The 27355-nt window shown below is 39.2% G+C and overlaps 1 protein-coding gene across 1 annotated transcript in view; it reads left to right on the plus strand.

Annotated features, from left to right (window-relative positions):
- Window positions 1-27355, plus strand: part of LOC126474640 (aminopeptidase N-like) — a 196818-nt gene that overhangs the window by 143468 nt on the left and 25995 nt on the right. Inside the window, exons 15-16 of the mRNA XM_050102118.1 lie at window positions 9625-9780; window positions 24025-24103. Of these exons, the coding sequence (XP_049958075.1) occupies window positions 9625-9780; window positions 24025-24103 (235 nt within the window). The remainder of the gene's footprint in view (window positions 1-9624; window positions 9781-24024; window positions 24104-27355) is intronic.

Here is a 27355-nt window from a genome sequence, read left to right on the forward strand (position 1 = left end):
AATAACAAACTCACCCGACGTACAGCAATGAGCATTAAATTAAAACAAACGAAAACCATGAACACACCACCAGAGAGCACCACAAACAAAAACAAGACATCTACAAACACGCCACAATCGCAAAACAAACTCCGCGCCGTAATGACGTCACACAACACGCTTACGTCACGGGTCAAAGCCGACGAGTAAGATCGAAGGTTTCTGTTGACCCTTGTAAAGTATACTTCAGACCCAAATTATGTAAATATAGGTGTCCCACAGGGTAGTGTCCTTGGCCCAGTACTATTCCTCATTTACATAAACGACTTCCCACAGAGCATCAAGCATGGACAAACAATATTGTTTGCAGATGACTCAAATGTTCTAATCAGTGACAAATCACCAGATGCACTAAAAGAAAAAGCCGAACAAACACTAAACAGTGTACGTGAGTGGGCATCCAATAATAAACTAACACTAAATCTTAAAAAAACAAATGCTGTTAACTTCTATGTCTGCAAAAAACCACACTTTAACAACTTTAAGTTAAACGATGAAACTATAGAATGTGTAGACTACACAAAATTTCTTGGTATGCATGTTGACAGTCAGTTAAAGTGGGAAGAACATATTAAAATACTTAGTAACAGAATCGCTACAGCATGCTATGCTCTGAGAATTCTGACTGCAGTTTGTCATACTACATGTGTCAGATCTGTATATTTTTCTTATATCCACTCTGTTATTACCTATGGAATGATATTTTGGGGAGTCAACAGTAAAAATATTCAAATAGTTTTCAAATTACAAAAAAGAGCAATTCGTATAATAACCAAGAGTGGCAGTAGGGCTCACTGCCTTGAACATTTCCAAAAGCTGGAAATCCTAACTGTCCCCTGTGAATACATTTTTCAAAGTGTTATGTATGTAAAAAAAAATATTGACTGCTATATGAAAAATTCATTAGTACACAGCTATGAAACTAGAAACCAATTCAATCTGCATCTAGAGAGGAAAAATAAAGTTAAAACTCAGCAGAGCTTGTTGTACAATGCTGTTAAATTATATAATAAATTACCCCAAAAAATAAGAGATATTGACACAATCGGACAGTTCAAAACAAAACTAAAATTTTTTTTATTAAATAAAAGTTATTACGCAGTAACGGACTATCTGAATTAAAACATGTAGTGTAATTAAAGTAGCCTGCATTGTAATACATGAGGAAATAATTATGATATGTAATCAAAAATTGTACAGTACTATAAGAAAATTACAAATTACACAAGGATATAAAACTAATTTAAGATACCTCAAAAATGTGTGTAAATACTAATTTTATGTGTATAATTGTAGGTATATTGTATTGTATATGATTTTGCTGACGAAATCCACACAATGTAAATTGTTACATGGATTAATAAAGAAATCAATCAATCAATCAACAAGACAAAACAAGGAATAACTATATAATTAGAAACAAAGAATAAACACAATGCAGCATGGAGCCATGGAACTCTTGTACAGTCTACATCAATGTACCGCAGAATGTATGTGGTGGGAGTCACTACACAATTTCCCCTCCCAGTACCAGCAATACATCTCATTAAATTTGACATCACATCATCATACCTTACTTGTAACCTGGGAACTTCTCCTTGGGATCAGTGTGTTCTTCTAGCTGTGGGGTGGTAGCACCTGCTGATGTTTCCTGTGTGGCAGCATCCAATGTTCATCACGGTTCCTCTGTAGTTTGTCATGTGAGGGAATCCTTAGTTGTTGCCTCTCCCTCCTTCATGTTTCTCAACAGAAGATCTTTCTCTGTTCGCTGTGAATCTTGAAATGCCAGTTTGATACAGTCAGGTACATCCATGGTAGGTATGGTATAGATGCTGATTTTGAAATTGTTATCACTTCAACTAATTACTGCATATGGCTCTTCATATGGGGGTTGCAGTGGCTTGTGTACCACATCATTTCATAATACCACATGTGAACTGTTGGCTAAATCTGCAAAGTCAAAAGTGCAGTATCTGTTGTGTACCCGTGGATGTACTGGACAAAACTGATGTATGTGGGATTGAAACTTGGTAGCAAAGTCTGATGATGTGACGGTTTCATCTTCCATATCATGGGTGAACTCTCCAGGCAGATGTAATGACTGGCCATACACCAACTCTGCACTGCGGCTTGGAAGTCACACTTGAGGGCTGTTCGCAATACTAGTAGTATTGCCACTTTTTGTAGTTGGAAATCTGATTGTTGCACAAGCAATATATGCAGCTCCCCATCGTCATCTTGTGTCCATGCCATGGCACTAAAATCAGTAGCTGCAGCTATGGCCTTAATGTGTGGTGATGAATGCTCAATTATGTCCATCACCTCAATCTGAGAGAGTGCGTTGGGTGCATATGTTAACTTTGCCTTGCACATATATGATGTTGGTTGCAAACTGCCAATGTAATTAATATGACTTAGTTGTCTTGGTGATGCCTTACTTGGCTTCACTCTGAAGGCATAAATTAATGACATGTGGTCTACAAAGTTACTGGAATTGTGGCCTTCCAAAGAATGCTTGAATTTTTTTACTACAGCATAAGTTGTGTACAGCTCACAATCACATATCACCCACTCTGTTGTGCAGCTGACAGCATTTGGTTAAAAAAAGAAAGTGGTTGCCAACTCTGGTTTATTGCCTGCTCCAAATGTGTTAGCAGAAGCATCGACCACTAATGCTAATGGCATGTTTGCTACAGGGTACACTAGTACAACTGCATCCACTATTGCTGTTTTGATTGCATTGAAAGTGGAGTATGCCTCACACATCCATTGAAGTCTATCATTTGTCCTAAATGCACCCTTCCAGAGTACTTTCAAAGGTGCTACTATTAATGCATGACATGACACAAGCTGATGGCAGAAATTTATTACACCAAGATAATGTCACAACTGCCAGATTGTAACTAGTCATGATTACAAATGTATGGTTTCCACCTTGTCTTTCAGTAGCCAGATGCCATGTGCATTCACTGCATAGTCAAGAAACTGGACTTCGTTGATGCCAAAAATACTTTTTGATGGGTTCACTATTAGTCCTCATGAGTGCAAGTGTTCAAACAACTTCATCAAATGCAGACAAAATGAGCCTATTGTTTATATAGCATAATAAAATTCTAGGTCATGTGTTATCTCATCCATGAATCACTAAAAAGTCTGTGATACATTATAGAGCCCTAATGCCATTCATGTGAACTCAAATGAACTAAACAGCATGTTGACAGCTGTCTTGGGAATGTCTTCAGGAGTAACCAGAATCTGATAGCATACTTTGATCAAATTAATTATTGAAAATATCGTTTTACCTTGTACACCAGCAAAGAAATCTTCTGTACACAGCATGGGATATCTGTCCAGAATGGTTCTTGCATTAGTTGCCAGCAATCATTGGAGGGATGACAACTGTTCTTCTTTTTTGGTACCACATTGTAATTTATCCTGTGCTAAACATCAAGGGCATGCATAAGTTGGTGGGCCTGTGGTAGTGAGGATACAATGAACCACCAAGTATTTGATATGTGCTGATGTTACTGACTGCCTTGTGATCTCTGGGAAATTTTTTAGTAGTCGTGTATATTTCATGTCTTCAGCAACCACTCTGACTTGTAGTAACAGTACAGTTCACCTTACCTTGTGCAGTTGTATTTGTTGTTGTGTTGCTTAATCACTGCCAACATAGGTCCAGTACAGACTGTAGAATGCCAGGAAGTTTGCTCCAAGTATTGGGTGTGATACATCAGCCATACTAAACTGCCACTCGAAGATACAATGCAGTCTGAGGTTGGGTAGTAAAGTGACATGTCCATATGTTGTAATCTTTGTATCATTTACAGCATACATGCAAGAACCCATGTGGCTGTGATGTCATAATCTGGTTGCAGGATACACTAATATTTCTTCTCCGGTATCTGTCAGTTACTGCACTTATGTGTAGCGATCCGTAATTAACAAACTTTGTGTGTTGCTGGTAGACATCATTATAACTGCTCCTGTATCAGCATCACAATTCACTTTACATAGTGGCATACACTTCCATGCATCTTCAACAAATTTTCTGTAGTAAGATGTACGTATGTTGTGTGTCACTGACAAATGACTTCAACTACTTGATCATCGATGTGTGCATTGCCTTTTGTGTGCTTTTTATAGTGCTGCCACATGTACTATAAGCTCAGCTAGCCAATACTCTAGTAACAACCAAGTCACTAACATTGTGTTTTCACGTGCAGTAGCCAACATCACAACACCTGTCACCTGATACCTTTCCACAATTTGATCAGTTGTTTGTGCTGATGCATTCAAATATCCGGGACATACGATTAAAATCTTCTGTGCATCCGCTGGTAGTCAGAAAATCCATATATTGCATAATATATTATCACTGACAGTATTACTTGCAGAAGTATGCAGCCAATGAAACAGTTGCGACAGAGTTCTGTTGTCTGATTTCTTTGTTTGTAAAAGCTTTTCTGCCTTCAGACTGGGACAGCTGCATAATTAATGCATTCTTTATGGCAGCATATCATTCAGTTTCTGGAGGCATAGCCAGAAGTCTTGAACTTCTGTGGCAAAGTCTACCATTAATACAGCTACCACTTAACTATATTTCATTTCATCTTCCATAATCTGTGCTAAGATGAATTGGCTCTCTAATTGTGCAAGCCAAAGCAAGAGGTTACAGTGCCAAGGAGGCAGTAGTTTGATCACAACCCTGCTGATAACTCCATTACTTGAGGCTGGCTTGATAGGTACTGGTGAGGAATTCATCTTTGTGCTGAATGGAAAACTGATGTGGCAGGTGCAGGAATAACAGTCGTAATTTTGATTTGGTGTGGAATGTGAAAGCTGGCACGGAACTACTGCAATGCATGATCATGTCCGGCAGTACTAATTATATGCAGTTAACTCGTGAAAACATTTATTTCCACATATAAATTAATTATACAGAAGTAAGCAGTCTGCATGACATTAAGTGTCAACAATACAAAACAAGGAATAACAATATAACCAAAAGAAAGAATAAACACAATGTAGCATGGAACCATGGAACTCTCACCCAGCCTACACCATGTACCATGTAATGTATATGTGGGAGTCACTATATCATCAGATTTGCTGGTCATTTTATTCTTTAATTTACTGATAGCTATTTGTACTCCTTTCAATGTTAGTGGATGTAGATGCATTGTTATTTCACTTATTAGAATTTCTACCTTTGTGCTTAGATCATATTTGATTATGATCAGCCTTTGAGCTACATTAAAATAATGACCATTATATATATTGGCCATTAGAAGCAGGTCATCAACAAGTTCATTTCTGTGTTTTATGGTGAATTTATCACTTGCTATATCATGTTTGTTTATAACATTATTAATAACTTTCCAAATTGATTTTGTTGTCTTGCTCCCCTTTCTGAAGTCTCAGTCATTTATTGCCTTTTTGCTGCTAATATAGCTTTCCTCTACCATTCTCTACAGCACTTTCAAAGCAGTATCTTGTTTTGCATATTTGTATGGCATTCAAGGACTTCCTTGTGGCTTTTCAATTGGTATTTTCTGTGACTTGTTAAAAGTATTTTATTGTGCAACACCCACTGTTCTCCTGGAGAAACTCGAAGATCACAGCATCAAAGATCTTGCTGGTAACTGGTTTACATAATGTCTGTCTTTATGGGTGCAGAGCGTAGTATTAAGAAACTCCAGGAATGTACACAATGAAACAGCATCTTCAGAGTAGAGAATAATCACTACTTGTGTATCATGGGGATCAATAGTGGCCCACTCTAGTTCTTATTTTAAGTTAATGATCTTCTATCATATGCCCAAAAAGCTGAAACATTTATCTTTGCAAACATTATAATCAGGCTTAATGGTGTAGCTTCAACACTTGAAAATGTAAAATATATTTTATTGAAAATCAATGACTGGTTCTCTGCAAATGGGCAGTCACTGAAATTAAATAATACACAATACCAGCACATAAAATTCAACGCTGCACAAGGCCTGACCACACCATTAGAAATAATGCATGTGAGAGAATCAATAAATAAAATTGACTATTTTTAATTGTTAAGTGTCAATATTGATAAGAACCTTAACTGGAAGTCATATATTGCAAGGTCTTAAATGTCTAAATTCTGCAACTTGTGCATTATGGATATCATCAGAGTTTGGAGCTAACAATATCAAAAAGTGGACTAAGTTTCCTATTTTCACTCAGTAACGTATTTGGCACCATATTCTGTGGCAACTCTCCACTGGTGTAATGGCTATGTACTGAACATAGGTGTGTAGTAAGGAAAATATGCAATGTCACTTCTACAACCTCTTGTAGACAGACAGCTCTTTGGTCAATTGGGTAACTGACAACAGCCTCACAGGATATTTACCCCCTTATGAAGTATGTTTTCAACAAACAATCACAGTTTGAAAACAACAGTAAGATTCATTTGCAAATATAATACTAGAAGGAAAAATGATTTACACTATCCATCACTCAGTCTTAGTGTTGCAGGGAAAGTAATTGGTGTACTCAGCTATAAAAATATTTGAACACCTACCCATTGATGTAAGGAATTTAATATTTAATAAATGATATTATTAAACCCAACCACAAACAGAAATCAATCTGCTTGACAACTTCTTCTATTCTAAAGAAGAATTTCTTAATGTGTAGTAGTACTGTGTGTATGTGTTTAAAAGAGAGAGAGAGAGAGAGAGAGAGAGAGAGAAAGAATCTGAACACAGTTAAGAATAAGTCACTGTTTTCATGTAAAAAAAAAAAAATCCATAACATAAGAAGAATTCATGTGAGTGATCAAAGTTTTGTCATATTTAATGCTGAGAAAGTGTACTATGTTTCTAAAACTGACTCATTCCACAACATAGCAAGAGATCACAATTATGACCTGTGCAAAATGCAAATAACTAACTAACTAACTGCTATGATATTTCACCAGGAGACCAATTCACACATCAACTCATAATGGATATTTCTTTCCTACCAAAATGACTGGATTAGCACTGACAAACATAAACATGCTATTTGGCTAACTTTCAATCCAACAAGCTTTCTTTTTATATTACTTGTGACAACATCAGATTCACACAAACATTTGAAGATGGATAAATAAATAAATACTGCAAAAATCCTAGTTTCTGTGCCATGCATGAGAGATAATCTCGTCAGAAATAGTTCTGCCAATTTATGCTTCCACTACCGAACAATCAGTTTAATAAGCCACAGCTGCAAAATACTAACACGAATTCTTTACAGACGAATGGAAAATCTAGTAGAAGCCGACCTCGGGGAAGATCAGTTCGGATTCCGTAGAAATACTGGAACACGTGAGGCAATACTGACCTTACGACTTATCTTAGAAGAAAGACTAAGGAAAGGGAAACCTATGTTTCTAGCATTTGTTGACTTAGAGAAAGCTTTTGACAATGTTGACTGGAATACTCTCTTTCAAATTCTAAAGGTGGCTGGGGTAAAATACAGGGAGCGAAAGACTATTTACAATTTGTACAGAAACCAGATGGCAGTTATAAGAGTCGAGGGACATGAAAGGGAAGCAGTGGTTGGGAAGGGAGTAAGACAGGGTTGTAGCCTCTCCCCCGATGTTATTCAATCTGTATATTGAGCAAGCAGTAAAGGAAACAAAAGAAAAATTTGGAGTAGGTATTAAAATCCATGGAGAAGAAATAAAAACTTTGAGGTTCGCCGATGACATTGTAATTCTGTCAGAGACAGCAAAGGACTTGGAAGAGCAGTTGAACGGAATGGATGGTATCTTGAAGGAAGGATATAAGATGAACATCAACAAAAGCAAAACAAGGATAATGGAATGTAGTCGAATTAAGTCGGGTGATGTTGAGGGTATTAGATTAGGAAATGAGACACTTAAAGTAGTAAAGGAGTTTTGCTATTTGGGGAGCAAAATAACTAAAGATGGTCAAAGTAGAGAGGATATAAAATGTAGACTGGCAATGGCAAGGAAAGCATTTCTGAAGGAGAGATATTTGTTAACATCGAGTATAGATTTAAGTGTCAGGAAGTCATTTCTGAAAGTATTTGTATGGAGTGTAGCCATGTATGGAAGTGAAACATGGACGGTAAATAGTTTGGACAAGAAGAGAATAGAAGCTTTCGAAATGTGGTGCTACAGAAGAATGCTGAAGATTAGATGGGTAGATCACATAACTAATGAGGAGGTACTGAATAGGATTGGGGAGAAGAGGAGTTTGTGGCACAACTTGACCAGAAGAAGGGATCGGTTGGTAGGACATGTTCTGAGGCATCAAGGGATCACCAATTTAGTATTGGAGGGCAGCGTGGAGGGTAAAAATCGTAGGGGGAGACCAAGAGATGAATACACTAAACAGATTCAGAAGGATGTAGGTTGCAGTAGGTACTGGGAGATGAAGAAGCTTGCACAGGATAGAGTAGCATGGAGAGCTGCATCAAACCAGTCTCAGGACTGAAGACCACAACAACAACAACAACTATGTGGCAATAAGCATTTTAAAGCTGAAATTTATTGACCAAGTTAACAAGTTTATGAATAAATTGGATATCATTATAAATTTTGGTAAATATTCAGTGTATAAATAATTATTCACAACACTTCAAAGCAATTTCTTGGGGGAGGAGGGATTTTTGTCTGGTACCAAATCTAGATTACTTTAGAACACTGGTAAACATAGATAATGAAGTAAGGAAGGTAGGCTATGCATAACTTGAAAGATCATTTAGCAGTTGGTGGCACACTTATACAGAACTGATATCAATGTACCAGCTGAGGTGGAGATGCATGATCTTTGAATTATAAAATCAAGAGTCACTTGTTTAGCATTTAATTACTACTGCTATTTGATAATGTGAACAGGGCTGAAAAGTCTGAAACAATAGATCAGCACTTATATGTATGGCAATTTTTATAGACTCATTCAGTGTGACATATACATTAATAGTCTTGTAACTGGCCAGCAGATTTTAACATAATTCATTCCAATAAATTCAAAAGACCCATAAGTATAGCTAAACACAATGAAGCAGCTGCTTCCAGAAAAGAGAGAGGCACACTGGTTCCAGATCGAATCCACCTCATGGGTTAATGATAGGACCCAGCCTGTATGTGGTTTTTAGGTTGTTTCCACATCAACCTTGGTAAATACTGGGCTGGTTCCCACATCACATCTCAAGTACATGATTGGCAAATGCTTTGAAAACTGATGTCATGTTTGACCATGTGACTGCACTAGATGCAGACAGAATGAGTACACATATTCCTCCATAGGGAGCAGCTGGCAGTCTCCTTTGGGAGTGCATAGCCTGTAGATGGATATAGCTGGTTTTCCATGAAATTGAAGTATTGCCATACCTGTCCCAACCTGGTTTTGGCTTGATAAAGGGCACTGGGAAGGAAGAAAGAAACTCAAGCAAAGACTGTCCACTCAAGCTAGTGCAGGAATTCTGATCTGTATACATATTCCTCTTCTCTCAATATGATGGTAAACTGAAAATATAAAGGCTGTAGAGTAAAGGTTGGCTTCTGTTCTGACACTGACCAAAGTTTCATTGCAGACACCTGCTGCAGATGACTGCGGCTGGCACTCAGGACGGCATCCATCAGAAACACCTACCTATACTATTGGAGGCAGCACTAAGAAGGCATCGTGGAGAATCTGTTGCCGCTGCAATTGAATTCCTGTTTGACAACCCAAAGGTTCTGCTTTCCCGGTGAGTGAAGTCTGTATTCATGTTACTTCATCTAACAAGAGCTCCTGTCTGTTTTCATTGTTGGCTCTTGTCCAGTACATAGAAACCTGCATTACTTCTCTCATATGTATAACAGAGCATGCCCAACTGCTCTTATTTATACAAGGGCCAATACCAATATGGAAAATAATAATTAAGGGAAAAGGCTATATACTTTTCTTCTTTGATTCAGTTTTTTTCTTGTGTGTCAGTAGAAGTGTTTCGTATGTAGAATGGCAAGAAGTGAACTGTTAATGCCATAAATGATTTAGAACCTACACTGTCCATTTTCATAGAAATAATGAGTCACTGAAAAGCCTTAATGAAAATTTCTTACAACAACTTTAATTTCTGTATATACTTAGACAGCTGCGAAGCTGTAAAAAAATGTGCTTGGTCACCTACTCATTTAGGACTTGCTGATACATACAGAGGCACAATTTCATCTCATGTCCATTCAAGTTCTCTACAAAAATGATGTGCGTCTCTCTTTAGATCATCATAAATATGAGCTAACCAAAGTTAGACCTTTTTTTGTATTTGAAGAATAATGGCTATTTTTTCAACAATAGTCTCCTAAATAAAAACCTATTAGGTATGATACACAGGGTGATTATAGTTAAAGTTTAACTTTCAAACCACTGTAGAAATAACACCACTTGTCTGAATGATGTCAAATTGCAATGGAATATGATTGGAGAAGAGGGAAAACGTATAGCAGAAGAAAAATAAACAGTTACCAAATACATCAATAGATGGTGCTGTAAGCATCATAATTTAATAGTGGTCAACTACAAATGACAAATGAAACATACAACAATGACTAAGGTGTACATTTAATGTTAAATAAACTATACTACACTGAGTGCATGAGTGTACTGGTGTGATACTGTTAGTTACGTAAGCCACTCCACCATGGCAAGGTCATATCACATAGGATGCAAAAAATCATGTTTTAATTGTCCTGAGGCCAAAAACTGCATAAAAAGGCACACTCACATTGGTTTTTAATTGTCCTGAGGCCAAAAACCACATAAAAAGCATCAATCAAAATCAAATTGGATTATTAATACCCATGTGACTGGCACAAAACCTGTTCAATATGCTGTCCACCATTTTCTGCAACAAGTTGAAACCAGGAAACAGCATGTTCCACAACTGATCGAAATGTTTATGTGGTCATGTTCAGAATGTGTTGTGGAATGTGTGCCTTCAGTGCAGCTAAGTTAGCAAACGGAACACTGAACACAACATCTTTCAGATAGCACCACAGCCAGAAGTCACACAGATTAAGATCAGGTGATTGGGATGACCAGGCTGTAGGGAAATGGCAGCTGATAATTCTAGCTTTCTGAAATGGCGCTTCAGCTCCTGCTTAACTGGATTTGCAATGAGCGGAGGTGCGCCATCTTGCATAAAAATGATCCCATCCACAGATCCAGGCTTTCGAAGAGCTGGAATGACATGGTTGTGCAGAAGAGACTCGTAGCACTTACCGGTGATGGTACAGGTAACAGGACCAGAAGCATCTGTCTCTTTGAAAAAAATATGGCTCTATGATAAATGATGCTGTAAACTCACACCACACAGTGACCTTTTTGGGATGATGTGATAGTGGTTGATTTGTGTGTGGATTTTCTGTTGCCCATATTCGACAATTCTGTGAATTGACATATCCTGTCTGTCGGATGGAAGTGGACTTTGCCTGTCCACAAAATCTTCCACAGGCATTGTCCACTTCCATGCTGGCAAGAAATTCTAAAGCAAAGGTCTCTCTTGCTGGCAGATCAACAGGAAGCAACTCATGCACATGGGTAATTTTGAATGGATACCAAATAAGGAAGTTTCTTAGGATTTTATGCACCATGCTCATGGGTATGTCCAATGTTCAGGCACTACACATTTGCACACCACCACTCGTCTCCTCCTGCATTGCTGTGACCACTGCTTCCACTGATTTCAAATCAATTCATTTCCTCCCTCTACCAGGTTGCACACCAAAAGAACCTGTCTTTTATAATTTATGAATCATTTTCTCCAGACCTACAGCAGTCATTTGACTAACACCTTTTTTCAAACCCCTCAGTGTCCAGAACTCCTGCAGAGCGACATGTGCACAGTCATCATTCTTTTAATACAGCTTTACAAGCAAAGTATGATCCTACATTGAGACAGTCATGGCAAATGTCATAGGTGCAAAAGGAGGAAAAGTTGTGTACCTGGTGTATTCATACCAACTTCAGCAGTTCGTGCACATGACAGGCATTTTCATTTATGTATTCTGACATATGCAGTGCCATCTATTGATCAATTTTTACACTATTATTTTTTCTTCTGCCATACATTTTCCCCCCACCTCCAATAATATTCCATTGCAATTTGAGATGATTCTGACCAATGGTGTTATCTATAGCATTTTGAAAGTTTAACTTTAATTATAATCACCTTGTATTTATAAAAGAAACATATTAGCTGTAATGTGAATATTTAAATGTTTTTCAACTTGAGCAGTTTACTCCCCATTTCCAAAATGTACAAGAGAAGAGGGCAGGGAGTTGCCAAGGAAATGGATAATGCTGTTTGAGGGTAATTCTGGATGTTTCAATTACAGCATATGCACTACTTTTCTAACATTTCACCATGTGACCAACATTTTGGTGAACTGGTTTTCTAAAGGTGAGTGACACATGAGCTAGTGGGGACTAGCCCCAGTTTATCTACATGAAAAATATACAGGGTGACCTACAAGTCCATTAAAATTTGAAAATGCACTAATTTGTAGAATAATGTAAGTAGAGAGGAAAACTTGAAACACATGCTTGAAATGACATGGAGTTTTGCAAAAACTGGCCAACAGAAGGACTGGGCAGCAAAATGTCAGTGACACCACATGAGAATTTTGTGTAAATTCAGCCGTAGCAAGAGAGGAAGTTGGACACACCAGCAATAATGGCATGTTGACTTGACCAGAAAAAGCACTGTTAGTGAGGCTTTGCACCTGGATCTTCCACAGGAATATGATCCTGTGGCAAGGTGTTAGGACTGGGAGTGGCACAGGATGGCCTAGGATGTTATGGAGGTTGTGTGGGTGACAGAACACCACTTTAGGAGGGGTGGAAAGGGCCTCAGATGTCCCTCATTTCAAGGCATGACAATAGATAATCAAAGCCCTGACAAAGAAAATGATTCAACTGTTCCAGTCTGGAATGGTACTGGGTGACAAAGGGTGCACTCCATTGTAGCATGGAAATTTTGTTTGCAGGTTAGGTTGGTTGGTTGGGTTGGGGAAGGAGACCAGACAGCGAGGTCATCGGTCTCATCGGATTAGGGAAGGACAGGGAAGGAAGTCGGCCGTGCCCTTTGAAAGGAACCATCCCGGCATTTGCCTGGAGCGATTTAGGGAAATCACGGAAAACCTAAATCAGGATGGCCGGACGCGAGATTGAACCGTCCTCCTCCCGAATGCGAGTCCAGTGTCTAACCACTACGCCACCTCGCTCGGTTTGCAGGTTAGGTCTGAGGGTAGTGCCTTCTACGAAGGCCTTTGTGAGACCTTCCACATACAGGACAAGGAAATGCTCATCACTGCAGATATGACATCTCCGGTTAGCCAGGTTGTATGGGAGGGATATTTTGGTGTGGAAGGATGGCAGCTGTCAAAATGCAGCTACTGTTGGTGGTTGGTCAGTTTAATATGGACAGAGGTGTGGATGGAACTATAAGAGAGGAGGAGTCAATGTCCAGGAAGGTGGCACACTCAGTTAAAGAGGACCAGGTGGGGCAGAAAAGAGAGGTCTTGAGATTGTGAAAGAATGAGAAAAGATTGTCTTGGCTTTGAGTCCATATCATCAAGATATCATCAATGGACCTGAACAGTGCCAAGGGTTTGGGCTTTTGGGAGGCTAGGAAGGTTTCTTCCAGGTGACCCATAAACAGGTTGGCATAGGAGGATGCCATGTGGGTGCCCGTGATTGTACCTTCCCTTCAAAGTAGTAGTACTTGTATGTTAGGATACAATTAGTAAAATCAAACAATGGAAAATCCAGGATGAAATGTAACAATATAATGAAAAGGATAGTTGCTACTCACCATATAGCAGAGATGCTGAGTCGCAGAAAGGCATAACAAAAAGAGGTTGGAAAGTTAGCTTTCTGCCAACAAGGCTTTTGTCAAAAGCAGACAACATAATCTCACACTCAAGCAAATCCAACTCACACACACATGTGCATTTGCATGAGTGTGTGCATGTGTGTATGTTGTCTACTTTCTAACAGTCTTTTTGTAGTGCCTTTCTGCAAAATCAGCATCTCTGATATAATTAGTAAGGTGTATTAGGAATGAGGTAATGGCTCTGGAATCTGGAAGGAGTTGGGAGAGGTAGTGTTCAGTAGTGGCAAGACCACAGGCATTAGCGATGTTGATTTATAGGGAAGTGGAACCAGCAGTGGTGGGCAGAGATGCAGGAGGTAAAGAGGTGGGGATGGTGGAAAGTCATTGAAAGAAGTCATCAGTATCTTTGATGTGAGAGGCTACATTTTGGGCAATTGGTTTCAGGTGTTGGTCAATGAGGGCCAAAATTCTTTCAGCAAGAGCACAATAACTAGCTATGTTGGGGCATCCAGAATTGTTTGTTGGGCTTGTTGATTTTGGAGAGCATCTAGAAGGTGGGTGTATGCGGTATCTTAGTGATGCAGTGGGAAATGTATTCAGGGGAGAGGTTCTGGAAAGAACTTTGACCTGTAAGCAGAGAGTGGAGGTTATGTCTGACTTCTGGGATGGGATCACTTTGGCAGAGTTTATAAGTGGAGAAGTCAGACAATTGGCAGAGGCCTACCATGTAGTCCCTACAATTCATAATGACAGTGGTTGAACCTTTGCCTGCAGGTAGGATAATTAGATCATGATCTGTTTTGAGGCTGTGTATGGATGCCCTTTCTTCTACATAAAGGTTGGTGTTCCTAGGAAGGGACTTGGTGAAGGATGGTGAGAATGCATTGAAGGTAAGGAATTCCCGGGAGGTGACCAGGGCTGGTTAGATGGGAGGCAGCGGGGAGGATCATGGTTGAATGGTGATACAAACTGAAAGAGGAAGGATTCAGTGTTGGCAATGCGTTGGCTTTGGTTGCAGGGACTGCAGGCAAAGAAATGTTTCCATTGCAGGCATCGGGAAAATCAGAGTAGATCTCCGACAAGTCCAACATGATTAAATTTGGTTGGAAGGCTGAAGGTGAGGCCTTTGGATAAGACTGACACTTCTTTGGAGCTCAAGATTCTGGTATTGTTTTAGCTCTAGATTTAGTGGAGCATTGGTAGAGAGTTTTGGGGCATGTGGGAAGTTGAAGCAGACTGGGTGCTATGAGGAGCAGATGTGAGGGAACACTGTGCTTAGGATAGGCATTGGATAGTGGTGCTCCAAGGCAGCAGTAGGACGTCAGCAGGTTGGATAGCTTACAGAGGTTGTGTCTGGAATGCTCTTCCAGGTGCTGGGATGCAAGGGATTTAATTTCAGAGGTGTGATGTATGTACTAGGGATTTCACAGTAGTAATATCTTGCAGAAGTAGCAGGGGTGGTCTTGGGATGCCTGTACAATGGAGATGCATTTTGTAGTACCAGGTTTGTGAGGGACAGGACTAACATAATCTGAAATGTGAACATCATTGTGTATGGAGGGGTGGAATCCAGAGAAAGGAATTTTTATGGTTAGGCTTTGTGGAAGGAGGGGAGAGAGGATGTTCCATGGTTTAGGCAGCATTTAAGGAACAGGATGTAGGACTGGGTTTTCTGGTGCAATTGTTGCAAAGACTTTTATGTTGATATGACTGCAAGCCAAATTTCCACCAGGACGAATGGCTACCATCAAACAATGGCCAAGAGCAAAGTGGCTCACCCTTCGGCACAACATGCAAACATGCTTGATTTCTGTGGCTGCTCCACAACCAGGGCCATTTTGATTCTCCCCTCCACCACCAGAATTTTGAACTATGAATGTGGGAGTTATCCCTGTAACAAAGCCTCTGCTCCTGAGATCATCTCACCCTCAACCTATGGTAACCCACCGTCCCATATGCTTTGCTATACAGTTTCTGCCCTCTCTGTACTGTCACTTGCTCCCAGTTCATGTCTAATCACCCTCATTGTGCCTTGCTTTCTGACAATGGACACACTAATCCTTTCTGCTTCACTGCTCCTCTCCTTCCCTCCCCCCTCCCTTCCCTTTCATCCCCACAACCTCCTGACACTCACCTGGCAACTTTCCCCTGCAATCGTCCAGTCCCTGCACACTCCACCACAGAGCACTAACTTCTCTCCCCCATCCATAGCCTACTATCCCTCCTGCTTCCTCACTCCACTCCAGATCGCTACTCACATGACAGTCACATTCTAAGCTATAACTTGTTAACAGTCTTTCTGTTGTGTCATTCTGCAACTCAACAGGTCATCTATACAGTGAGTAGCAATCTATCCTTGTAATAATATTGTTGCTTCTATTTATTTTTATTTTTCCTCTGTGGAATCATGTTTTCTGGATTTTGTCTCTAGAATGGTTTCATGATAAACAGCAAAACCTTGTATCTCAAAAATATTCATTTTACAGAACACTAAAAACTTTCTACATACAATTTTTCATTGAAACAAATCATGCTAATGTAAGGAGATATTGAATCATAAACTAAAGTAACAGTATCTGCTGCATATATTTTATGTTATTTATAACCTCATTTAGTAAGATACAAGATTTTGCAACAAAATATTCTTATTATACAACAAGTTACAAGTTTTTGCAGTCAAATGGTTTTTAATCTTACTAACAGAATTGAGTGTACAAAAACATAAAACAAATTTAATTTGAATTGAAAGCATTTTCATACAAAAATAAAAGTTTTGGAAAAGTACTTTTGCCTTTTTCCCACAGTTTGTTCCACATTATTTGCAAAGGAGATCTTCATAAAAAGGATGATAATTTCTTGGAAAAACTGATATTAGAGACTTTAAATCATGATACCTTTGCAGAGAAACTGCAACTGGTCTGTGTACAGATTTTTTGATATTCCTGATAACTGTAATGAGATATCTTGGAAACCATTTCCAATTCTCTTCAGACTACAGTTTATATTCAATATTCAAAGATGGATTATACCATACACATGGATTGCCTACTTTATTCCCAGGATGAACTGATTTATTGTACAGAACTTCAGAGAAGTCTTTAAAAAGTTTTTGAGATACATACTTGTTCTTTATACTGGGCCTGTTTGCCACATCTTGCTTCCTTTGTCACATCAGCATAAGTAGCCAGGGAATAGAGCACTTTTCTCTTTCTGAGATTGACCGTGGTATGCCCACTATCACATTCCATTAAGATGTGTCCTTTAAGCAAATACAGAGTGGCTCAAATAAAAGAGGGCCCATGTCTTATAAACAAAATACAGACAATTCACTTGTTTACTGTAAATACAGAATACAGAGTAGTATATTGTTATTATGAAAAACAACATACTGAACTATCACTAGGTCAATAGTTCACAGGTGGTGGTGAAAAGGTTCACCATAAGCTTTGATACACAACTCAGCACATCTCAACACCTTTCTGGAAAGTTTTGTCAATTCATTTAGTGTGATTTCCTCAAATGCATTGTGAATGTTTGTTTTCAACTCATCAATTGTGTATGGGTTGTTACTGTAGACTTTACCCTTTAAAGTACCCCACAAATAAAAATTAGTTGTAGCCAGATTGGGTGATCTGAGAGGTCATAAGCTGTGGAAATTGTAGGTACACAGGTGGGTGATGTAAGAGGTCATAAGCTCCTCCAAATACTTCATGGATATGTGACACTGAAAACTGTCAAGAATGCATCCTAGCACCATCTTGATAATAAAATAAAAAATAAAAAATAAAAAAATAAAAATAAAACTAAAAAAAATTGCATATTCTCATTCTTCTTCCATTTACTGCACTATGAATGGTTGCAAGAATTCCATTAAATATACTTGAGGGTTCATGGTGTTCTTAAAAAAAGTGGGACCTATAATCCATTGGCCTGAAACTGCACACCAAATACCTACACAGAGGCACCTAAAATTTTCCCTGAGATTGTCTGTTGACAAAAGCATGTATTTTGAGAGTTCAGGTACCCACTAAGGTGAAAATATGCTTCGTCCAAGGTGAAGTAGAAATTTCAATTGAGATAACCATCAGTGACATGCCCAAGTAACATTAGCAATAGTGTTGTTGTTTTGAGTAATCTGTAGGTTTTAATGCTTGCATCACTCTTACTTGTATGCTCACATACACAACAACTTCAAAATATTCTGACAAGACATACATTTTGTGTTGAGTTTTGAGGACAGATGTCTAGTTGATTTTCATAGACTTCTTACAATGGTCTTGTTAACATGTTCAATATTTTCTGGCAAACAAACTTCCTTTGCACAGTTGTTTGGTGACAGAGACTGAAACTGTTACTCTAAATTTAGTTAACTATTTCTGTACAACATTTTTTTGCAGGAGCCGCTGTCTCTGGAAATTTTATTGTGAATCTTTCACTTAACATTTTAAATGATTTACATCCAAAACAAATTTCAACAAGGAACATTCTTTGTTCGATTGAAAAAACCATTCTGCAGAACTGTATTCACAACAAGCTTCAGACTGACTACTGACAACACAGCACTGATCACCACTTGACATCATATGACATCACATGACCCTGCTTGAGTGCCACCCTAGCAATAAGAAATAACAACACTCAGATAGCTTCAAATATCACTGTCTTTTATTTCTGTGTCTAAGAGCCTGTAATGAAAGTGGCAAAAACATTTGTGTCTGATCCTCCTCACCCTCCATGTCAAAAAACACATACGACTGTGAAAGTGTGACATGCTAGCTTCTGTTTAACATAACAAGTGCTGGCCTGGGCTGCAGATACTATAGTTAAGTCAGCGTAAGACGATCCCTGGTGACTGGCAGCACTGTTGTCAGCTTTCAACTGCGAAGTGCAGATGATTCTAGGCAATACAGTAACCTTCTATGGCACTTTGTAAACATTGAGGCATTGCCATAGAGACATTTACAAATTCATGTTATGTGATTGGTTGAGGCAGACATATGAGGCAGCCATGCACAGCCAAAAGTGACTATCAGGCATCTCCTTACACTGAATTGACTATAACACGTGTACATCCATGGTAAATATACAAGTTTCTGCTTCAGCTGCCATTTTCCATTTGACTTCTCCTGTCTTGCCCTCTCTTTCTTCATCTGGTGAGCATGTCCAGTAATTTAATAGATAATATATTTAAGATAAGGATATACACAATGATTTTACTGTCAAGTGTTATAAATGACCCCTCTGATCATGATGGACAGTTATTCATCTTAAAGCAAAAGTACAGGGAAAAGTACATTTTTGCTAATGAAATGAAGCTGAGACTTATATGTGTCAAGGAAAATGTAATTCCATCAGATCAAAAGTAAATTTTATGTGGAAAGATATGAGGATTATAAACTGACACAGCATGGAAAACTTTAATCATCAATACAGCTTGAGGAATGGTCTTCTGAATATGCTGCTGCCAATGTCAACTCCAATTTTAACATATTTGTCAGTGAGGTTATATATCTGTCTGAAGAAACATTCCCTAAAAAGTCAACAAGAAAAAAACCTCTTAAATCATGTTACATATCTTAGATTACTAAGGGCATCAAAATTTCTTATAGAATGAAAAGGACATTTTTTTAACAGTAACAGAAGAAATAGGATCACAAGACTCCACAAATCAAGCTACGAATTTTCTGTAAGCTAGTATACCTACCACAGTACAACAGATCGAGGTAACAACAGTCATGATACTGGAAATTCAAAGGGTCATTAAATCTCTGAAGTGTAAAAACACTACTGGAGTTGACAACATATCTAGTGAATCATCAAAATACTCCTGCTGCCCTGTAAGAAATATATAGGATTCAAAATAAGTTGAGTTGTGAGCGTAAAAAGGGCTATTATGAAATAAAAGTGTTACCTAGACAAACTTGGAATTTATTCTCAATAATGGGGTACTTGAGAGCTCGCACTGGAGTACAAGGGAGGGGGGCGGGGGGAGGAGCAGAAGTTATAAGGTGACTGCCAGTCTAGTATTTGGGCCTAACTAAAGGAATGGGAAGCAGGAGAGTTGGCAGTTCACATCTATACAGTTGGTAGCCATTGTGGCAAGTAGTGACAAAGGCAGACAGCACTATGCTGTATGTTCTGAAGTCTGGAGCCTAGGGCAAGTCATCTCCTCTGGTGGAAGTCTGGATTACAAGAGAAAAAAATCACTAAGTATTCGAGAATGAGATTTTCACTCTGCAGCGGAATGTGCACTGATATGAAACTTCCTGGCAGATTAAAACTATGTGCCAGACTGAGACTCGAACTCAGGACCTTTGCCTTTCGTGGGAAAGTGCTCTACCAACTGAGCTACCCAAGCATGACACCCGCCCCATCCTCACAGCTTTACTTCTGCCAGTACCTCCAAAGCAAAGGTCCAGAGTTCGAGTCTACTCTCGGTCCGGCATACAGTTTTAATCTGCCAGGAAGTTTCATATCAGCACACACTCCGCTGCAGAGTGAAAATCTCATTCTGGAAACATCCCCCAGGCTGTGGCTAAGCCATGTCTCCGCAATATGCTTTCTTTCAGGAGTGCTAGTTCTGCAAGGTTTGCAGGAGAGCTTCTGTAAAGTTTGGAAGGTAGGAGACGAGGTACTGGCAGAAGTAAAGGTGTGAGGATGGGGCGTGAGTTGTGCTTGGGTAGCTCAGTTGGTAGAGCACATGCCCTCGAAAGGCAAAGGTCCCGAGTTTGAGTCTCAGTCCGGCACACAGTTTTAATCTGCCAGGAAGTTTCATATCAGCACACACTCTGCTGCAGAGTGAAAAACTCATTCTGGAAACATCCCCCAGGCTGTGGCTAAGCCATGTCTCCGCAATATCCTTTCTTTCATGAGTGCTAGTTCTGCAAGGTTCCCAGGAGAGCTTCTGTAAAGTTTGGAAGGTAGGAGATGATGTACTGGCAGAAGTAAAGCTGTGAGGTTGGGGCAGGAGTCATGCCTGGGTAGCTCAGTTGGTAGGGCACTTGCCCGTGAAAGGCAAAGGTCCCGAGTTTGAGTCTTGGTCCCGCACACAGTTTTAATCTGCCAGGAAGTTTCATCATTAAGTATTCCTTGGCCAGCTGGAACCTTGCATAGTGGAATTCTTTGCCATATTTTCAATGCATCACCTAAGTAAGGAATAGTTCCTGGAAGATTTAAGTATGCAGCTGTATAACTGCTGTGTAAGGCAAATATTGCTATCTGCCAGCCTCACTACTGACAAGTTTTTTTGTTTGTTAGCAACTTCATTGAGCATAACATCATCAACAAAAATTAGTTTGGGTTTCAGAAGTGTTATCAACAGACAATACAATATTTGCATTTGCTGCCAACGTTTTGGAATCCGTCAACAACAAAATTAAATTGGTTGGGATTCTTTGTGACCTAGCAGAAGGTTTCGGTCACCAAATACTTTTACACAAAGCTCCATACCTGTGCAGCTAGGAATTGACTTGATCTGCACCTTTTCAACAGAAAGCAGACAGTTGTACTGGACAGTCAAGAAGGTGTCTCAACATCATCAGGATGGGTTACCAAGACACGGAGCATTTCGTGGCACAGTTCTCGGCCCCATACTATTGATTGTTTTTATTAATGATTTATGTCTTTGCACAGAATATTGTAAATTCAACATTTTTGCCAATGACACAATGCTATTTATTGATACTTCATTAGACAAACTTGAGGTGTCAGCTAATGAGGTTTTTAGTGATATAGTGAACTGGTTTAACATAGATGGTCTTTCTGTTAATTACACTAAAACAAACTATATTCAGTTTCACACAATCTCTAAAGATGAAGAGATAGGAGAAAAATGAGGTAACCAGCAGATAGCTAGCTTCAAAATACCTGAGCTTCATACTCACAGCAAACTAAACTGATCAAACCACATCCTCAACCACATCCTCGATCTGTGCAAAAGACTGAGTTCTGCAACTTATGCTTTATGCATTGTTTGCTGTTGGAGAAATATGAAAACCATTCAAGCAGCTTACTGTGGTTATTTTCATGCTGTTGTGGCTTGTGGTGTCATACTTCGGGGAAACCAGCCACTAGCACAGAAAAGAGACATAAGAATCACAAGTGGTGCACAGTCTTAGAGCCACATGAAGAAACTGTTTAAAGGAACTTGAAGTCCTTACATCCACTGCACAACGGTGGTTCTCCTGATGAGTTTCGTAAAGGAAAAAGCCCCTTTTTAAGTCTAATAGTGTGTAACTTAGTCAGGATATTAGTAGAAAAGATGATATCCACTATGAGCCTGCAAACCTGAGTATGGTACAGAAGGGGTCCATTTTAGTGGCTGTAATGTTTTTAATGCCCTCTCTTCATAAATTAAATGCTTAACTGATAATGAACTTTTGTTTAAGAAAATACTTGTAGCAGTTCCTAGTGCAAGAATCATTTTATGCTATAGAAGAGCTCCTGAACCACAATGTATAGTGTCAATGTCCCTGCAACACTCAAATACATTTCCAGATCATTTATTGCGTTCATTTCTATCTATTATTAAAACATACTTATTTTTCTGTAATAGACTAATTTTCTGTAATACTTATTTGTCTGTAAAATGCCTTTTTCTGTGTTGGAAATTAAGCTGTAGATACTTCAGTATGAAATTGATTAGAACTATTTATATAATACCATAGAATGTAACAAAAACAAACTTAGAAAACTGACATGTTTCACATCCTATCATATATTTACAACATTAGTCACTAGATCACAAAACAAATCAATAAATAATAAATAAATTGCACTGACTGTAAAGTGTTATTAAACAGATCTAAATTATTTCTTTGGATAGAATAAAGCAATGTTATGTTCTTTTATTTCTTTTTCAAATGAATCTTCTCCAACAACTGACTCAATATTATGACTGATGAAACCACTTTTGAATGCTCTGCAAAATTCCCTAAATGACAGAGAATGTGGCCCCAAATAATACTTAAAATTACATGCTCAGGAATAATAAATGAGATGACAATTTGGGAATTTTATGTAATATTTTATGAACATTTTTTTCAGTGCATTATTCTATTCTTCCCATTCCCTTCGTGTTTTGAAACAATCATTCTCTTTACTCCATTTATCCCATCTGCTGACTGAACATGTACCTACTCCTAAAACTGAAAAGAACATTTCATGACCCACATGTAACACATCATCTTGCATTCTCAGTCTTTCATAGTGGCATGCTTCATTTGAGACATTATCTTATAAATTATACTGAAGACTATATTTTCTTCTTGATTCTCCTACTTTGATTTTTTGTTTAATTTATTTCCTGTGAACTGTGATAGCAAAATACATTTTCCATTGTTCCCAATTCATATTTGACCAGAATGTCTGAAATATTTGACTATAGTTCTCCTCAGATATTGAAGAACATATTCACTCGTTTTCTGATTTGCAACAGTATTTCGATGAGCACTGACAGCCCATTTTTCCATAGTTTCTCATTATTTCAATTTGTTCTCCTTTTCTCTTCCTCCTGGTACTTTTTTTTTGTTTGCATTTCATTATCAACAAAATTAGTTTAATTTCTTTTCCATACAGAAGTGTGCAGTTTACATTCTGGTAAACCCTTTCTTTTATTTCATTATCTTCATTTATACAGTAATGTCTTGCTTCACAGCAACATTCATGATGTTTAATTGTTTGGCTCGGCTTTTTCTATGATTCTGATTACCTAATACCACTGCATTTTCAGCAGCTGAAACAGATTACATATGGTCTTTTTTACTGTTTTCTGGTTTCTTACACCCTATTCTCTCTCTCTCTCTCCTTCCCCCCTCGTTTTTTTTCTTTTTTCCTTTTTTTTGCACCAACTTCCTTCCTCCAGTTTCTTCTTAATGAATTAACTAATCACTTCAATAATTAAGAATTTATTGGATATTGATCACAATATTATAACACTGTTTAATTATACAATAATATTATAAATATTATCAACGAACTCTAAATAATTATTACATTGGCACAACAATGAAAAAAGTAAACAGGCATAACAATGAAGAAAGTATACACTGCATGTTCCAGTTCATTAGGCACCAGACTGACAGAAGGAATTATTGAGCCTGATCTTTCTCTGTGCAGATACATTGACAAGAAGACAATCAGGAAGCTGCTCACAGATATCATCAGTACAACTTGTGACCAACACCTACTTGATAAAGTAAGTGCAAAAACAATAATATCTCATTCAAAAAGTAGTCACTGACTATACTAATGGTATGCTTTGTTTTGTCATAGAAGCCACCTAACAGCTAATGCATAATGTCTGTAGTACAATGATTTCACTAAAGGGGAATGCACAGTATGATGTTGCAATTTATACTCTGGTGATAAAAGTTGTGTCTAGGTCTCAGTTGCTGCAATAGGAATGACTGACTTTGGACAGGAGTAGCCTCTGAACATGAAATTAGAGGAGGTGTATCTGCAAGATACTTTAGAGTGATGCAGAAAGTGTGACATACCTAAACTTTATAAAATGTGATATGCTATCCACATACAGAAGGGTACCTGCAATAGTGAAAAATACTTAAGTTTAACAAAATTATGTCACATCATATGTAATGCAAGTTTAGAAATAAGCATTCAGCCACCAAATAGTTTTCAAATAAACACTTACATAAATCACTCCTTTTCATTTTCCTTTTTAGTTCAGACTCAACTATGAAGCTCAATGAAAGTTATCAAGTTATGATATGATCTCATATCTGCTACTGGAACATTCTGAAATATAAATGGCCTCTCACCAGCAAAGTATAAAATTTCCTCCATATAAAACCACAGAGGAAGACCACTGAAATTATGGTCAAAATGTCAGTTTTCCTCATTTAGTGATAGTTATTTTACTGCATGATATGGCTCCACATTCAGAAAACTTTGTGCTCACTTACTCCGGTCATGGAAGCCTATGAACTTACAAAGAGTAATGGAGGTCATTTTTTGTGTAGTATCTCAAGTACAAACTGTGTTATTTCTTTTGAACTGTGATTAGTTATTTGTAACAAATTTCGATGGTCTGTAAGTATTGTGAAATTGTAGTTAAAATGACTGTTTAAAAGGGTATCTATCATAAGATTCCACTTGAGCAAGCAGTACAAAATTTCCTTCTAAATTATTATTTTCTATTATATTAACAAAATGCTTTAGTGACTGAACAGCATGTGAGTATTTTGTATCTACTTCCATGGAAGCTGAATGCCCAACAGAGGGAATTGATGATGGCCGTTAGTGGGCGTAGGTTGTGATCTGGATTCTCTCTCTCTCTTTGCTCTTGGCCTGTTGACACCATTGTGGCAAAGTTTTACATTTTGTACCTTACTTATGCGTAGCTCACTTTAGGCTTGCTTTGTCTGTTTCCCATCCACCATCAGTCAGACATTGTTAGCTGAACTACTATTTGGAGTCATGTTGTCGTCCGTAGGCAGCTCTCCACCTTGCGGCTTCACCCATTCCTCTCCTGGGCTCTGATATGTGGCTACTTGTAGATACAACAAGTATTTTGGTACATGTATCACAATGCATTTAAAAACCTTGCATTCACCTACTGAGGCCAATATAAACCTCAAACATGAAAATTTGTATGTTAAAGTTAGCTATAACAGGCAGACATACAGTTGTGTTGTTATTATCTTCTACATCAGTGGTCAAAGTGGTGGACTGCTCATGCTATTATGAAAATTTCTTGATTATGCTATAAAAATTGTGTGATTGTTTCAACTTGGTAACAACTTTGTTTATAATATAATATAAACAGGGAAAAAAATCTACTCACCATTTAGTGGCACAGATAAAAGATACAAGATATGGAAATGAACAAGCTTTTGAAGCCAGTGACCCCTTCTGAAATGTAAGAAAGAGGGATGAAGGAAAAAAAACTTGTGGAGTTTCCAAACTGGGGAGTGTCACAGAAGATTGGTCTAGAACCCCAGGTCATCTATTCATATTATACACTCCTGGAAATTGAAATAAGAACACCGTGAATTCATTGTCCCAGGAAGGGGAAACTTTATTGACACATTCCTGGGGTCAGATACATCACATGATCACACTGACAGAACCACAGGCACATGGACACAGGCAACAGAGCATGCACAATGTCGGCACTAGTACAGTGTATATCGACCTTTCGCAGCAATGCAGGCTGCTATTCTCCCATGGAGACGATCGTAGAGATGCTGGATGTAGTCCTGTGGAACGGCTTGCCATGCCATTTCCACCTGGCGCCTCAGTTGGACCAGCGTTCGTGCTGGACGTGCAGACCGCGTGAGACGACGCTTCATCCAGTCCCAAACATGCTCAATGGGGGACAGATCCGGAGATCTTGCTGGCCAGGGTAGTTGACTTACACCTTCTAGAGCACGTTGGGTGGCACGGGATACATGCGGACGTGCATTGTCCTGTTGGAACAGCAAGTTCCCTTGCCGGTCTAGGAATGGTAGAACGATGGGTTCGATGACGGTTTGGATGTACCGTGCACTATTCAGTGTCCCCTCGACGATCACCAGTGGTGTACGGCCAGTGTAGGAGATCGCTCCCCACACCATGATGCCGGGTGTTGGCCCTGTGTGCCTCGGTCGTATGCAGTCCTGATTGTGGCGCTCACCTGCACGGCGCCAAACACGCATACGACCATCATTGGCACCAAGGCAGAAGCGACTCTCATCGCTGAAGATGACACGTCTCCATTCGTCCCTCCATTCACGCCTGTCGCGACACCACTGGAGGCGGGCTGCACGATGTTGGGGCGTGAGCGGAAGACGGCCTAACGGTGTGCGGGACCGTAGCCCAGCTTCATGGAGACGGTTGCGAATGATCCTCGCCGATACCCCAGGAGCAACAGTGTCCCTAATTTGCTGGGAAGTGGCGGTGCGGTCCCCTACGGCACTGCGTAGGATCCTACGGTCTTGGCGTGCATCCGTGCGTCGCTGCGGTCCAGTCCCAGGTCGACGGGCACGTGCACCTTCCGCCGACCACTGGCGACAACATCGATGTACTGTGGAGACCTCACGCCCCACGTGTTGAGCAATTTGGCGGTACGTCCACCCGGCCTCCCGCATGCCCACTATACGCCCTCGCTCAAAGTCCGTCAACTGCACATACGGTTCACGTTCACGCTGTCGCGGCATGCTACCAGTGTTAAAGACTGCGATGGAGCTCCGTATGCCACGGCAAACTGGCTGACACTGACGGCGGCGGTGCACAAATGCTGCGCAGCTAGCGCCATTCAACGGCCAACACCGCGGTTCCTGGTGTGTCCGCTGTGCCGTGCGTGTGATCATTGCTTGTACAGCCCTCTCGCAGTGTCCGGAGCAAGTATGGTGGGTCTGACACACCGGTGTCAATGTGTTCTTTTTTCCATTTCCAGGAGTGTATTTTAAAACACTACTTATTTTCATTTATATAACTAGTGCATTTG

This window comes from Schistocerca serialis, chromosome 4 (genome assembly GCF_023864345.2).
Source record: "Schistocerca serialis cubense isolate TAMUIC-IGC-003099 chromosome 4, iqSchSeri2.2, whole genome shotgun sequence".
In the NCBI taxonomy this organism is placed as follows: domain Eukaryota; kingdom Metazoa; phylum Arthropoda; class Insecta; order Orthoptera; family Acrididae; genus Schistocerca; species Schistocerca serialis.